Here is a 16,720-nt window from a genome sequence, read left to right as displayed (position 1 = left end):
GTTAGGTTCTTGGGATAAAAAAAAAAAAAATGACTCCCAATTTCCGCTGAATACGGTCTGTATTCGCAAACATGACATTTGAAGACCTTCAGTTTTCATTAGCTGCAGGAAAAGAACAATGAATATTTAGAAAGGAGAAAGAGTAAAGAAAATAGAGATCAGATCGGCTAAAAAACCAAAACAAAACACCTTTGGGCGCTCTCACGACACCTAGCTTCTATACTGTGCTAACTCCATTAGCGCCACCATGGACCACCCCCCAGGCTCTAGAAACCTCTCTGTGAGAACAAGTTAGAGACTTTGCTTTTGCCATCCCTGGGTCGCAAAACATCCGCTTGAGGGCGCCCTCCTCACCGCCCGCCAGGTCGGTACGCGGCCACCTCGCGGCCAAGAACCCCGTCACAGGCGAGACGGACCCGGGGCTGATCTCGTCTTATTAAATTATGGAAATCGGTAAAGAAGAACATTCCAACAGTCTACCCTCACATCCCAGATAAGAATCCCAGGTTCCGAGAAACTTCCGGCCATCCCTCGGGGAACCGGAAGTGGGTTTACCCTAGTCAGAGCGCGCCTCGGTGGCAACGCCCGCCTCGTCAGGGGCCTTTATTGGGGCTGCCCGCACCGTTGCCTGCACAAATATCCAACAGGTCTGCTGCGAGTAGATCCCGAAACTTGGCCTTGTGTTTTTTAGTCAGCCTGCCGGCAGGCACTATACAAATCAATTAGGAGACAAGTCCAAGCAGTGAGGCCTCCGCTGCTACGGCCGTCCTCCTCTCCCAGGCCTGGGCTCTAGCCAGCCCTCCCGCCTCCGCTGCTCCGCCCTGCACCAGGGGGCCTGCGCGCGGTCAGGCAGGGACGCAGCCGACTTCCTTCCTCTCCGGGCAAGATGGCGGGGGGCGAGGCTGGTGTGACTTTAGGGCAGCCGCACCTTTCTCGGCAAGATCTCGCCACTTTGGTAAGGCATGGCTCTGGAAGTATGCGCTATGCGCTCAGGAGTGGGGATGACCGGGCCTCCCGCGAGGCTGTGGAACGAGGCGGTGCCGGGCGATTAGGAGCATGAGTTAGGAGGGAGATCTGGAGCCCGGTGCCCAAAGCCGCGCTCGCGCTGCCCCACGCGCTTCTGTCAGTTAGGAAGCTGGGCATGGAGCTGTGCGGTCGTGGGGCCCCGAGCCTCCCGAATGATTTGGCTAGAAACTTAGTGTTAAGTGTCATTAAGGCTCTTCACTTTGGATGTTTTGAGAAAGGAGTATCTACACATTCCTTAGTGCTAATGCTCTCAAAGTTGGGGGACCCAGAGCCTCTACATCTCCCATAATCAGTGTGTAAGGATGAAGGACTTTTAGTGCTTTCCAGAATGCAAGATTGTACAGGAAAAGCGCTTTAAAAGTAGAAGAGGGCTATTGAAATGGTAGCGAGCTGTAGGTAACAATGTAAAGTCAAAATTCTGATTCATCTTATGTACAATGATTAAACATAGAAATATTTGATTGCAGGATGTTTCCAAGTTGACGCCACTTTCACATGAAGTTATCAGCAGACAAGCCACAATTAATATAGGTGAGATAAGAATAACTTGGAGATTTGATTGATTTCCAGCAAATAATTTTAATCTTTCCCTTTGTGTAAGTACGTAAATTACATGAAGATACAGATATTCAAGAAATAGATGTTGAGCTCTTGGGAGCAATGCATCTGCTAGATTTTTGGTGGGAGGCCCTTGTTGCCTGTGTCTAGCTTATAGACTAGGTGAGAAAAAAAGGTAAAGACTTAAACCTTTTAATAGCATAAGGTGATATGTAGTCATCTAGTAAGGAAGAGGGGAAATGTGATTGTACTTGCCACACAGGGTTGTTGCAAGAGCAGAGTTTGTGAAAGTTTGTTTGATATGTGCATAAGCTATAATTAAGGTGGATTTTTTTCCCCTTAATTGGCACCTGGAACTTTGGAGAAGTTATGTTGACTGAGTGTAAATTTGGGGTGTTTGAGAGTCTGTACAAAAACAGTAAAACCTCTTTAAAAGTAAGGCTCTACCTTGAGATTCTTAAAAAAAAAAGTTGTAAGATATGTGCTAGCCTTAATAGCATTACTGTAATCATACCTGAGTTTTTTTCTTGTTTCCATGGATTCCTTTTTTGTGTGTCAGGGCTCTTCATACTTACTTCGCTCTGAAAATGCTGAAAAGTTTCTTGATATACAAAGTTTCATGCACTTTTTTACAAGTGTCTTTTAAATGAAGGCACTGGTTTCTGTGATTAAAGATGGATAGCTTTTATTATGCTCAGTATGGTTTAAAACAAGGTTGTCACATGGAAAGTTCTCTTCAGTCCTGTATCATAATAAGTTTTTGTAATCAGGGTTACATAGGAGGAAAAATCAGTCACTGTTGGTTTTACAATGATATTGACAGTGAGTTGTGGCTTTGGGTTTTCTGCTCTAAAACAAAAAATACGTGGTGTAACTGAATGCACGTGAATTAATTTTTTGTACTTTGTAGGTACAATTGGTCACGTAGCTCATGGGAAATCTACAGTTGTAAAAGCTATTTCTGGAGTCCACACTGTCCGTTTCAAAAATGAACTGGAAAGAAATATTACAATCAAACTTGGCTATGCTAATGCTAAGGTGAGCTGTGTACAGTGAGATGAAAAACTCACTTTAATTGTTGAATGTGCAGATAACAAATCCAAGTCTTTTCTCATTGAAACTTTTAGATTTATAAACTTGATGATCCAAGTTGTCCTCGGCCAGAATGTTATAGATCCTGTGGAAGTAGCACACCCGATGAGTTTCCTACAGACATTCCAGGGACCAAAGGGAACTTCAAATTAGTCAGGTGACCTTTTTTGACTTAACATGTCATATTTTGTTGTCATGTGGTTTGTACTTTTTGAGATACTTAATTGAGATGTTAAACAGTGAACCTAATTGTTGAATGGCTTTATTTTTCCATTATTTTGTTTTTCTGGTCCATAATGACAGTAATTTGAAAAGTCAAGTATTTAGAACTACCTTAAGACACATACGTGTAAGTGCTCCAAAGGAAAAGTATCACATGAGCAAAATGAGACGGAGGGAAACACAGCTCATTGGATTTAAGGGATTCTTTTTACCAGGCTTCCTAAATTTCTCTTAAACAGTGTTGGTTTTGTGTCTTAGATAAAGGAACAAAGCCATTCTTAATCCCCTCTCTTAAATACAAGGACTTGTAACCCATTTATTTTCTGAATATGATTATATATTCTTTATCAGAGGATACTGATATCCACCTGGTGATGTTTATGGTGATTGGGGATGTCCACAAGGAAGTTGTAGAGCTGGCACTAGGGAGAGGTGAATGAAGCTCAGAGTTTGAGGCGAGGGAGAATGCTTTAAGAAAAAAATCAGGCCTGGTAATCAAGATGAAGATAAGGGCTTCCCAGGTGGCTCAGCGGTAAAGAATCCACCTGCAATGCGGGAGATGCAGGTTCTGTCCCTGGGTGGGAAGAATCTTGGAGGAGAAAATGGCAACCCTGTCCAGTAATCTTGCTTGGGAAATCTCATGAACAGAGCAGCCTAACGGTCCATGACGTCACAAGAGAGAACATGAGTTAGCAACTAAACAACAACAATCAAAGTAAACAGTGTTATTTACTTTTAAATTCAAAATTTTGGGGGGCGTGCCACATGCCTTGTGATCAGGGATCGAGCCTGGGCCCCCGGCAGTGAAAGCTTGGAGTCCTAACCACTGGATGGGCAGGGAATTCCTAAAGTAAAATAAAGAGAGGCTCAAATTACTGTTTTTTTCTTTTCATTATCACTGGATTTTTTTGTTTGTTTTGCTTTTGGCATGGCATCGTTGCTGATCCTGTTTTCAATAAGGTTTTCATATTTTGTTCATCTTGGATTTTCTATAAATTTTTATTTTTTTAAGTACTTAAATATTTGTTTTGATTACTGGCTTTTGGGGTATACCCTTAAATTTTGCATGTGTGTCAAATGCCTCACTTGCCTCACCCTACTTGTGGCCCTTATCAGCAAACTTGTCCTGGAGAGGGCCCAATAATAAATATTTTCAGCTTTGCAGGTCACAGATTCTCTTTTGAATTACTTATTTCTGCTCTTGTGTTAGGAAAGCAGTGGTGATGTGCATGAGTGGTTATGACAGTGGGACAGTTTGGTGTCCCTATTGTAGATTTTGAGTATGAGTATACAACTATTAAAAATAATGGTTCCGAATGAGTAGCATAGTTTTGTTAAGATAGTGCTGCCATCTCTACTTCTGATTGGCATTTCCAGCTTTTCAAGATGCTGGAGAAATTTTTGGCAAATTTTTTCAGATAGCACTGCCCATTCTGTTAACAGTTTTAGCTTTCAAATCAGTGACATTCCCAGTATTTACTTTATACCATATTTTCTTTGATTGGATTTGGGAGTTTGTGTTTCTTCAGTTATTTCTATAATAACTAATTTCATTTGCTTTGTAATGACCTGCAGTGATTTTACTCTTAGCCAATATGTAATTTTTGTTCTTTTCATATTTTATTTTTTTCCCTCCAGTTTTATTGAGATATAATCTGCATACAGCACTGTAATAAACTTTAAGGTATACAGCATAATAATTTGACATACATACATTTTGAAATGATTTTCACAGTAAGTTTAGTGACCGTCCATCATCTCATATAGATATAAACTTAAATAAATAGAAAAAATATCTTTCCTTGTGATGAAGACTCAGGATTTATTGTTAACAACTTTCATGTATGACATATAGTGCTGGTAACTATATTTATTGTATTGTATGTTATACCCCTGGTACTTCTTTATCTTAAAAAAGTTTGTGACTGCTTTCATGTGATTCCTTCTTCCCCCAGCTCCACTGTTGGTAACCATAGATCTGTTAATTACAAATCTGATCTGTTTCTATGAAATTTTTGTTTGTTTCTGAAGTATAATTGAGCCAGTAGGTGATCTTATTTCTAAAGTCTAGAAACACCAAGTCCTGTAACTGCTTGACTTTACAGAAATAATGATTTGCATATTATGCAGTATTGACATTCTGTACTTCAAGGAGTTTAATTTTAGGGAATCTGTAACTCGAATGTTGATGTATTGATTGATCTTAGGACTGATGGTTATTTTTTAATTTGTTAGGCATGTTTCCTTTGTTGACTGTCCTGGCCATGATATTCTGATGGCTACTATGCTGAACGGTGCCGCAGTGATGGATGCCGCTCTTCTGTTGATAGGTAAATACATAGGAATTGGTTCCAACAAATCACTGTGGAGCAAATCCAAGGTGGAATACTTAAAGGAAAACTAAGGCCTTTAAGGACTACATCCAATATCTAAAGGTGACAGGAATGGGATCGAACATGTCAACCAATATGACATCCTTGTCTTCTAGCTATCAAAAGTCTGGGTCCATGAAATGATTTATTATTTTAGTTTTATATTTTTGTGTGTGTGAGCATCTTTGAACTGTTTATGCAACACTAGTGTATAATGGTTTTATTAGATCCAAATTTCATTTATAATAAGTGCTGAAGTCTAGTAGATGAACTGCGATTTTCAAGTCTGGAGTTGTGCCACCTTATGTGAACTGGCAAGAGATTTTGTTGCTATGGGATATAATTTTTTAAAGTAGGCTGAGTGGATAGAGTATAAGACACCTAAACATCACCACTTAGGGAGGATGGTCATTGGAGTATCCAGCAAAACATACCTACTTCTTGATAACACCGATGGTTATTTTTAGTGTTCTTTCCTCTGTTTGTTAGGGAGTAGCCTCTGATAGTAGTTGAAATTCATGGACTGTGTTAAGTGTCTTCCCTTAATTACTCCCCGCCTCTCAGGAGCTTGACCAGGTCAGAGCATCTCTAAAACTGGATAGAGCCAGGGGCCTATACCTTATGCTTGAGCAAAAGCCAAGGGCATACCCTGGAATGCCAAACTTGTTGATTCTTAGGTTACTGGCTTAAGACGAGGAAAGCGAATCTAATAATCAGGAGACTCCGGTGAATACAGGCACAAGGGGTGGAGCAGGGGCAAAAGTTGAATGCTTGGCAACAATCCAGGACTTTTGCTTTGGATAGAGTTAGGGCATTCAAGCATTTCCTTTTTTAGATGTCAGCTAGGTGTTTTGCTTTTTTTTTTTTTAGTAGTATAATAAACAGAGCATAAAAGTTAGCATTATAGCTATTTAAAGTGTACAATTTGGTGATAGGAAGTACATTTACAGTGTTTTACAAGCATCAGTGCTATTGAGTTCCAGAACATTTTTGTCTCCCTAGAAGGAAACCCTGTGCCCATTAAGAAGTCACTCTAATCCCCCTTTCCTTCACTCCCTGGCGACCACTAATCTGCCTCTTATGGATTTTCCTATTCTGATAGATAGTTCTAGCTAATTCTCATGCATCTTTTTTACTCTTTATCATCTAGCTGGTAACGAGTCTTGTCCTCAGCCTCAGACATCTGAACACTTGGCTGCTATAGAAATCATGAAACTGAAGCATATTTTGATTCTACAAAATAAAATTGATTTGGTAAAAGAAAGCCAGGCTAAAGAACAGTATGAACAGATCCTTGCATTTGTTCAAGGTAAGAAGCCATAATACCTAATAAAAATCTTCTTCAGTGACAGTAAAATAACAAAAGCTTTTTTAAAAAAAAAAAAAAACTTTGGTCTTGGGAATTCCCTGGCAGTCCACTGGTTAGGACTCTGCTTTCACTCCGAGGGCACCGATTCAATCCCTCAATTGGGAAACAGATTTCACAAGCTTTGTGGCATGGGCAAAAAAATAAATATTTTTTAAAATCCATAAAAAAACTTCAGTCTTACACTATCCTTACTGAATAGCTACTTTTAGAATTGGGACTGATAGTGATTTATCTTTAGTGTTCCTTTCCTTTAATGGCGTGGTGTTTTTCATTTCAGGGAAGACATCTTATTGTTGACATTAGATTCTCTCTTATCCTTGTTTTTCTTGTGAGAAAGGTTGACTTCCTCTGCATCCAGTTCTTTCATAACAAAAAAGAATGTCTCATTTTGATTAAAGCCTCATTGTGTTTGGTACATTGCTTTCATGAACCTGTTAGACATTTAATTAATAAGGAACAGATATTATGTATGCCATTAGTCTTTGATTAGCAAGAGACTATAATTTTGTTTTGACATTTATTGGGAGGTCAGTTGCATGTTATTAGAAAAGAGATCCAACCAGTCCATCCTAAAGGAGATCAGTCCTGGGTGTTCATTGGTAGGACTGATGTTGAAGCTGAAACTGCAATACTTTGGCCACCTGATGCGAAGAGCCGTCTCATTTGAAAAGACCCTGGTGCTGGGAAAGATTGAGGGCAGGAGGCGAAGGGGATGACAGGATGAGATGGTTGGATGGCATCACCGATTCAATGGACATGTGTTCGGGTGGACTCTGGGAGTTGGTGATGGACAGGGAGGCTTGGTGTGCTGCGGTTCATGGGGTTGCAAAGAGTCGGACACTACTGAGCAACTGAACTGAACTAAAGAAACCTTTCAACTAGTAAAATGGTCTTTCCCAGGAGTGTTAAGTATTTTAATCCTTTAAGCAGTTTTATTGTTTTGGTATATTAAATATATCTATTAATAAAATTTGAGTTTTTTCCCCTTGAATGCAATAGTGTTCATTTTCAGGAGTAAAAACAAACATAGAATACTGACACTTTTCTGAAAAGAATTACCATTTTCTGCCTGTTGCTGTGGGTATATGTGGGTATATTTAGGCATCATTTTAATAAGCTTAACTGTTTCCTGTAATATATGAAGAACAAATTCTATAAAACTGAAGAATTTTGATCTTTTGAAAATTTTGTCTTATAGGTACAGTAGCAGAAGGCGCTCCTATTATCCCAATTTCTGCTCAGCTAAAATACAATATTGAAGTTGTCTGTGAGTACATAGTAAAGAAAATTCCAGTACCCCCAAGAGACTTTACTTCAGAACCCAGACTTATTGGTAAGTAATAGGATTTTTATCTGATCTTTCCCACATTGCTGATTCCTCTTTAAGGGAATCACCAATGATTTCTGCAGAGGTGATAATAAATTACAGTCTCCATAAAAAACTTTTGTGAAGTCAGTTAATTCTGAGATTGTATTAGCAGAGTTAGATTGTATTACTGGATGAGAGTCCTGAATACAGACACAACTTTTAGCCTTTTTGTGTTTGGTATGTGTTATGTTAAATGATCAAGATGGAGCAATAAAGTATGCCTTATGGAATTATGTTTTAGTTAGAAACAGGATATTAGGACTTCCAGACAAATGATTTCATTGTACCATTAATGAAGATGTTCATCTCTCTCATTTGTTTAAGTTTGTGGTATCAATATTGGTATACTTGGATAATTTAAACTCATGGTTTCTACGTAGATTGTGGAACCTTTTCACAACAGACATTTGAACCCTCTGAAGCTTCACCTAGGTGCCCCCCAGCCCTTTCTGTGTGTTGTGGGCAGGGTTCTCTTGGCTTATTGTAATGAGTACCCCTTGTTAATGGTTCCTGCTCTCAGGACTAAAGTGCAGGTCACATAGTCCTAGGGTTGTTTTGAAGTTTTGAAACTAAATCTTGGTTGCAGAAGTCATATAAAGGTATATGACCAGAAAGGTCCACAGTGCCTGCCTCACCCCTTAGCCCTGAAGTTACAGTTAACAATTGGTGTGTACTGTGTGTGCACCTTTATAAACATGATACGTTTCTTGTTTCAGTTTTTGTATGTGAAAGTGGGATCATACTATGTATAACTAGTCTTTTCTTTTTTCCTGAACCACAGATGAAGGTTATTCTTCTACATCATTTACATCAATACATATACTCTAACATTCTTTTTTTTTTTTTTCAACTTTTAATTTTATATTGGGGTATAGCCAGTCAACAATGTTGTAATAGTTTCAGGTGGACAGCAGAGGGACTCAGCCATACATACACATCTATCCATTCTCCCTCAAACTATTCTCCCCTCTAACAGTCTTTTTTTAACAGCTGCATGATACTCCATACTATGGGTGTACCATAATATGCCTCCTATCAATGTACTTTCAAGTTATTTCTACTTTTTCCAGCATAATTAAAATTGCAGTATACTTAGCTGGAATAATAATATTAGACTTAGTGACAAAGTCTCCTTGTGTAAATTTTATGTGTCTACTATTTAAGAAAAGTTAACTTAGAAAAAAATAAATTTTTCTGAAGTTAAAGTGAATAGAATTGGCTTTAATTTGTTTTGTTTTCCTTTAGTTATTAGATCCTTTGATGTCAACAAACCTGGCTGTGAAGTTGATGACCTTAAGGGGGGTGTAGCTGGTGGTAGTATTCTAAAAGGAGTATTAAAGGTAAACTAGATTTTGATTGTTGTGTTTTTGCTTTATTTTTTCTCTTGTCCTAAGTAGGAGAATAGTATAGACACTCCGAACTGAAAAATAATTTTTTTCTTCATGATGTCTAGTACTTGATGTAGATTTCTTTGTTTACTAGTATATCTTTTGAGTGTGTTTGACCTCAAACTTTATAGGCTTCTATGAATATGAAGCACATTTAAATTGGCGATAGGCTTATATGATAGGTTGTTCAAAACATTTGGATGGTTCTGAATTTGAAGATCTCTTCCACATCTTTTTTTTTTTAATAGTGATCTTTGAAATAAGGATGACTTTTCAGTTCTGTGGTCTTCCTGTTAGAACTTTTCGTATGTAATGAAAATGGTATTGTCCCACAAATTCTAATTATTAATTTATATTTTTACAGGTGGGCCAGGAGATAGAAGTCAGACCTGGTATTGTTTCCAAAGACAGTGAAGGAAAACTCATGTGTAAACCTATCTTTTCCAAAATTGTATCACTTTTCGCAGAGCATAATGATCTTCAATATGCTGCCCCAGGAGGTCTTATTGGTAAGGCTTTTCCTCTCATCCCTGCGGGGTTTTCTGTTTGCCACTTTATTATTTTTTTTGAAGGATAATTACAGAATTTTGCTGTTTTCTGTCAAACATCAACAAGAATCAGCATTTGATGTTTAATGATCGAGCAGGGTAGGGTAAGCTGTTGATTTTAGGTCATATGATGATTTCATATGTTTGTGAAAATTATTTTTAAACATAAGAATTTTGGTTTAATTTTTAAAGTAGCTCCTTTTTAGCAGTACCAGAGTAAATTTTATGGCCTAAAAGGTAAAAATACCTAACCGTAGGATTTTTTAAAACATGGCTATGGAATAATGTGGTTTTTTTGTTGTTTTTGTATGATTTTCAAATGGAGATTTACCCACAAATGCCAATTAAATCATAGTAGATAATAGTTAAACACTGACGTGGGAATTAAAGATTATAACTTCCATTATCTTGCTGTTACTAAAATAATATATGGGTTTCCTGGTCTCGTACAGTAGCGTATTACCTGATACCCAGAAAAAGGCAAGATACAGTGAGAATTCATCAGAGGTGTTAATAACTTTTGGATTAAAGAAAATGTTTGGTGTGAAGGAGTTCGTCTTTTTGTTCTCTGATGTTTTGCTATTTAATTCATTTTTCTGTTGTATTTTGTAATTAGGAGTTTGCTGTGTATAATTTTATCCTTTTTGTTTGTTTTGTAAATAAGGAAACTCTTGGGACTTTTAAAATTTAACTTATGGAACTTTTCAAACATAAAAGTACAGAGAATAGTGTAACATGTGGTCATGCAGCCACCACACAACTTCAAAGATTATCAATACTTTACAGTTGCTTTTTATGGGGGACATGCTACATGGCTTGCAGGATCTTAGTTCTCCAACCAGGAATCAAATCTAGGTCTACAGCAGTGAGAGTGCCAGTTCCTAACCACTGAACCACCAGAGAATTCCCAGTACTTTACCATTGTTGCCTCATCTTTATATCTTCTCCATGAAAGACATGCAGCTAAAATATTTTGAAATCAATCCCAGGAATGACATAAAATCTTTAAGCTGTCTTTTTGATCATTCTTTCAGGGGAAAAATGGTGGATAAGTATCCTGCAAACTACTCATGAATTTTGTATTGTTTCAGCCTTCATTAAGGATATTCAGATTCATTTTTTATTTAGGCTGTTATGTCTGTTTGTCTTTTGCTTACAATTTAAATCAAGAGACTCGTCCTCAAATACCCAACTAACCTGTGAATTTACAATTCTCTTCCTTTAGATAACTATTGTCACATCTATGTAGCCAATAAATTAGTATGAAAATATAAGTTGTGTATTAAAATGTGTAGGTAGGTATGTGCTGTACTAGTTTGAATAAGTTTTTTGGGTAAACAGCTTTATAGGAAATAAAATGTTGGACCATATATATCTTATTTTGGATCAGGAGTTGGAACAAAAATTGACCCCACTTTGTGCCGGGCTGACAGAATGGTGGGGCAAGTACTTGGTGCAGTTGGAGCTTTACCCGAGATCTTCACAGAATTGGAAATTTCCTATTTCCTGCTTAGAAGGCTTCTAGGTGTTCGCACTGAAGGAGACAAGAAAGCAGCGAAAGTAAGTACTTCAAGTGCCAGTGACATTAAGACCAGTTTTGAGGTTCATACTTTTTAGTTAACACAGGATTAAGAAAAGAGAGAAGGTAAATAAATTTGACTTCCTGAAAACCGAGAACTTGCATATGGCAGTCTAAAGTAAAACAACAGGAAACAGTATGTCCTGTATAACAATGACATAATTCCTGTTATCTGTATGTTTTTCTTAAAAGTCTTAACTGAAATCAGGTTGGCAGAGATAGAAAATTGCTGATGTCTTTTATTGGTAAGGTGGTAGAAAAATAAGCAGTTATTTGGAAAGCATCTTCTTGATTTGGGGGCTTATTTTTCACCACTTGATTTCCTTAGGTACAAAAGCTGTCTAAGAATGAAGTGCTTATGGTGAATATAGGATCCCTGTCGACAGGAGGAAGAGTTAGTGCAGTCAAGGCTGATTTGGGTAAAATCGTCTTGACTAATCCTGTTTGCACAGAAGTAGGAGAAAAGATTGCACTTAGCCGAAGAGTTGAGAAACACTGGCGGTAAGTTTAATAGCCTTTGTCAGTGTCTAATAAAAAAGACACAGTTTACTTAACACACTCACAAACACACTTTACCTTGAATGCAACGGTTATTGTACCACGGCTTTAATTCTCAACTGTTTATTCGGATGATTTTGAAATCTGTATTTCTAGGCCTGATTTGTGATAGACACAACCTATGCAAAAACCAGTGAATTTAGGTTTAATACCTCCCTTTTTCTGAACCTTTTTTTGAGAAATAGATTGCCCCTTTAACTCTTAATACTTTGGTGTATATTTCTTAAAAACAATATTATCTTATATAACCACTTTAAGAAGCTTAAGGACTTTCCTGGTGGCTCAGACGGTAAAGCGTCTGTCTGCAATGCAGGAGACCCAGGTTCAATCCCTGGGTCGGGAAGATCCTCTGGAGAAGGAAATGGCAATCCACTCCAGTACCACTGCCTGGAAAATCCCATGGACAGAGGAGCTTGGTAGGCTACAGTCTATGGGGTTGCAAAGAGTTGGACACGACTGAGCAACTTCACTTTCACTTTCAAGAAGCTTAACATTGTTAAAATACTAAAGTCTACAGTCAGTTTTATCACTTGTTCTGATAATGTCCTCTGTCTCCTTCCTGTCTAGGGTCATGCACTGCATTTAGTTTTCATGGCTCTTTGAACTCTAATTTGGAATTTTTCCTCAGCCTTTCCTTGTCTTACTTGTCAGTGGCAGTTTCGAAGAATACAAGCTAGTTACTTTCTAGATTGTTCCTCAGGTTGGGGTTATTTGATGTTTCCTAAGATTAGGTTCCCAAGAAGGCAATGGCACCCCACTCCAGTACTCTTGCCTGGAAAATCCCATGGACGGAGGAGCCTGGTGGGCTGCAGTCCAATGGCGTCGCTAGGAGTCTGACACGACCGAGCGACTTCACTTTCACTTTTCACTTTCATGCATTGGAGAAGGAAATGGCAACCCACTCCAATGTTCTTGCCTGGAGAATCCCAGGGACGGGGGAGCCTGGTGGGCTGCTGTCTATGGGGTCGCACAGAGTCGGAGACAACTGAAGCAACTTAGCAGCAGCAGCAGCAAGATTAGGTTCAGGTTATGTATTCTTGGTTGGAATATTTTCAGGTAGGTGGTAATGTCTCCTCAGGGAGTCATAACTAGAGACACATGATACCTGATTGCCCTTTGTTGAGGTAAATTTTGATCATCCAGGCAAGGCATTAGCCAGTTTCCCCACCCTGTAGTTATTCCTTACGCTTGTGAATTACTGTTCTTTCGGGGAGAAACCTATGCAAATAATCTGTTCCTTATCACACCCTCCCCTCCCCCCGGGTGAGGGATTTAGCTTAGCATCCACTGATGATTTTTGTCTGAATTGAGCTTGATTATAATGATTACAAAATGGTGATTACCCATCCCCCTAAACTCTTAACTCTGCCACTCATCATTTGTCATTTGACATTCTTTCTTCCCCATTATTTACTTACCTAGTTATAATATGCATTCATGGAATCTTATTTTATTCAGCAGGCCCTTACTGATTCATTACTGTCCTTACTTATATTGATGTCTAGAATTTGTCCAGGAGACAAACTGGCTCCTATGTCCTCTTGATATTTCCCCATTTTTTTTAACCTATTATTTTATTAAGGGATCCATCTCTATGACTGTCACGAAACCCATGCTAAATTAACAGTGATGTATTCTGGAGACAACTACACCCCACTATGGACTTTTGGGGAATAGCCACTATATTCTCTCTACTTCAACTGAAACCCAGACTCAGGAGGCATCAATCCTTGCCCTCCTATTTCTGGAGGATGCAAAAGCCAACTATATAAGAGGGCTTTTCAGAGAAAATGACTTTTGTCTTCTCAGAAGGTAAACCCTCTGCTTTGTTTTCTGAAGCAGATCACAACCCCATGGACAGTTTGGAAGCTGTGCAAGCTTCAGTATGTCTCTGTTGGGTTTGTTTTTTAATAGTTCCTTGCTTTCTGGCACAAGTTGTTCTGAAGTCACCTTGTGTCTCTCTCCTGCTCCAGTTTAGAATTGGCCATTTCTCGAGGGAGCCCTGATTCCTCTTAGTGGGAAATGGTGTTAGAAATGAAGATTTGGGTGCCAAGTGTGCTCACTTCTCCAAAGGTGCTGTTTTTTCAGGGCCCTTTGAGTGGATAGAACTTAGAAACATACACCTATTGTTGACTCCTCTCTCTTCTCTTTTCCTGGTTAGTTAACTAAATCTACCCTTTCCTTTCTATTCTGTGTGACCTCTTTGTCACCCATACCATCATCATTGCACACTTAAAAGTTAGTGCAAAAGATTGCTAATATGCCTCTTGTACAGTTATTTAAGCATTCAGTCAAAATTAATCTTCCTAAAACATTTTTTCATGCAGTACTCAGTAATTTCTAGTAACTTCCCACTACTTTCTGATTGAGGACCTTTCTGGAAGTCTACTTGAATGCATTTTAAATTCCTCCTGCTTAGTCTCATATAAACCTTCTACATTAGACTGTTTTGTGTCCTGATTGTCCACATAATTACTTAAATCACGTTTGGTTTGGTTTTGTTTCTTCCTCACTATCTACCTCCCTTATTAAGGCTTCCCTGGCACAGTGCCTCAGGATGATTTAATCATGCACTGTTCAGGAGATCTGAATTATTACTTTCTAATTGAGACAGAGTTAAACTTTTAAGTAAATCATCCTGCTTTGTGGTGATTTATTTATTTATCATTTTTTTTCCTTCTTTTTCCCAGTGTATTTTTAAAGAAAAAAAATGATCTTTTTGTGTGTCTACTAATATTATAAGAGGATTCTGTCCCAATGAAATTTTAGATGTTGCTTAAAAATAAGCAAGTATGTTAAAATTATTAAAAGAAATGAGAACATCTGAATGGTCCTTATATTCTTTAGATCTGTTGTTTTCAACCCATGCTTAGGTAAGTTCTGTTCTGGAACCTACAATTTAGATAGCAATCTGTCTTAGCCATTGACTAGAGCAGACATTGAAACAGAGATGGAGCAGAAATCCCTCTGCTGCTATTGAGAGTAATCTGTTTATAGATTGTCTACTCCTCTAGGTCATCTCTTAATTTCATTTACCAGCTAAAGTCATGATAAAGCCATTGTGACCTGTTGAAGTGCTTCGAACGGTTAAAAAAAACAAACAAATTTTTTTCAAAGAGGAAAAAAGAATTAAAAAAATTCAGACTGAAGTGGTTTATATGTCAACATGGTTCCTTGGGTGGACTGGAATGTTCTTCATTAGTGGTTCTGAAGGGGCAGATGTATTTGCCAAGTTGAGCGTGTTTATAGTAGCAACTTTCTGTTTGCTTTTCCTGTCAGTCCTTCTGGCCGGAGCCCATCTCTGGGTCTCTGAAGATAGTGTGAGCTTTCTTTCTGGAGGAGCAGGTTTTGGAAACATTCAGTTTGAGCAGATAGGCAAGTAAAACTAGTTGTGTCATGTGATTATGTGGTAATGAGAATGAAGCTGATATAAAATTCATGATTTCTTTTATTTTCATTTTGCAGTTTAATTGGTTGGGGTCAAATAAGAAGAGGAGTGACAATCAAGCCGACAGTAGATGATGACTGAAGAATTTAATAACAGATTTGAATGAAGTTGGAATTTCTCTTAACAATCTAGGGGTATATTTTCAGAACAATAGTGGGAAAGTAATTTCACAGCTCATTACCTTAGTAGTAGCTGTAAGATTATTCTCATTTTTTGGTGATGAAAATTTAACCTCTAGTACCGAAATAGAGCCTACAGTAAATGTAGAAATTAGCATCATGTTGGATTGAATCTACATTTTACCAGAAATTAATCATTCCCAAATAATGTCTAATTTATACATCAGTGCAGATTTGAAAGGAAACTGTTTGCTACAACCAGACTTTGCTGTAGTAGACATACCACTGAATCTGTTTGAAATAAAGTCTTTGTTCTTATTTTTCATGATTCATCTTTGAGTAGCTCCAGGTTTGAAGAATTGTTGTAGCAGTAAAAATGTGACAAATTCTCAAAGACCAACTTCCCTTTCCCCATATTTTATGTTGCTTTATTTTTCAAAATTTTGAGTGAAAATAGATTCGAATAAAATTATCCTTTCAGGCATGAGGGCTTGTTTCCATGGACATGGCCTTTCTCTCCTTTCCCTGTCTAGACTAGAGCACAGGAAACTAGAGCCCGAAGTTTTCAGCTACTCCACCTGGTGCCCTGCGATTGCCTCTGCATTGCTTTACGCCTGAAACCCTACAGCCTTCCCCCATTGGAAAGTATTGTAAACACTTGACTTTAGTTAAGTAGCAAAGATCTTTCCAGGCTTTATTTTACGTTTTATCTTAATAGCCTAGTTGATAAGATTATGATGTATATCCTAATATTAGTAATCTTTGGTAGTTTGAGGAGGTAGCAAAGGGTGAGCCCTTTGGGTTTTAACTTACTCTCCCTTTTCCTATACTTTTCCTGTGTTGTGCATTTTAATTTTTGCTTATTTTATCTTTCATAAAATTCTGTTGCAGCAGTGGTTCTTAACGGGCTGATACTAGAATTGTTGGAGAAGCTTTTTGTTTTTTTGAAAAGTACTCCACGGAGATTCTGGTATTAATTGGCTTTGGATGGAGCCCAGGCATTTTTTTTTTAAAGCTCCCCTGTGTTGAAAAACAAATTTAGAGAGTTGAGAAGTAGGTTTATCAAATAACA

At 38.1% G+C, this 16,720-nt stretch overlaps 1 protein-coding gene across 1 annotated transcript; it reads left to right on the top strand.

Annotated features, from left to right (window-relative positions):
* The first annotated feature begins 848 nt into the window (after positions 1-848).
* Positions 849-16,132, top strand: EIF2S3 (eukaryotic translation initiation factor 2 subunit gamma). The gene is made up of 12 exons (XM_040266644.1): positions 849-955; positions 1,494-1,557; positions 2,495-2,622; positions 2,712-2,833; positions 5,134-5,228; positions 6,421-6,579; positions 7,838-7,972; positions 9,254-9,348; positions 9,761-9,905; positions 11,335-11,504; positions 11,852-12,024; positions 15,547-16,132. The coding sequence occupies exons 1-12, from the start codon at positions 887-889 to the stop codon at positions 15,608-15,610; spliced, it is 1,419 nt and encodes a 472-aa protein (XP_040122578.1). The 5' UTR covers positions 849-886; the 3' UTR covers positions 15,611-16,132.
* Positions 16,133-16,720: the final 588 nt, after the last annotated feature.

The sequence above is a fragment of the Oryx dammah genome, unplaced genomic scaffold (genome assembly GCF_014754425.2).
Source record: "Oryx dammah isolate SB20612 unplaced genomic scaffold, SCBI_Odam_1.1 HiC_scaffold_23, whole genome shotgun sequence".
In the NCBI taxonomy this organism is placed as follows: Eukaryota; Metazoa; Chordata; class Mammalia; order Artiodactyla; family Bovidae; genus Oryx; species Oryx dammah.
This window is presented reverse-complemented; position numbering and strand designations above follow the sequence as displayed.

Coding starts and splice junctions, on each gene's coding strand:
- EIF2S3 (XM_040266644.1), top strand. CDS start 887: ATGGCGGGGGGCGAGGCTGGTGTGACTTTAGGGCAGCCGCACCTTTCT. Junction 2,834..5,133: donor GGGAACTTCAAATTAGTCAG/GTGACCTTTTTT, acceptor TTAATTTGTTAG/GCATGTTTCCTTTGTTGACT. Junction 9,906..11,334: donor TGCCCCAGGAGGTCTTATTG/GTAAGGCTTTTC, acceptor ATTTTGGATCAG/GAGTTGGAACAAAAATTGAC.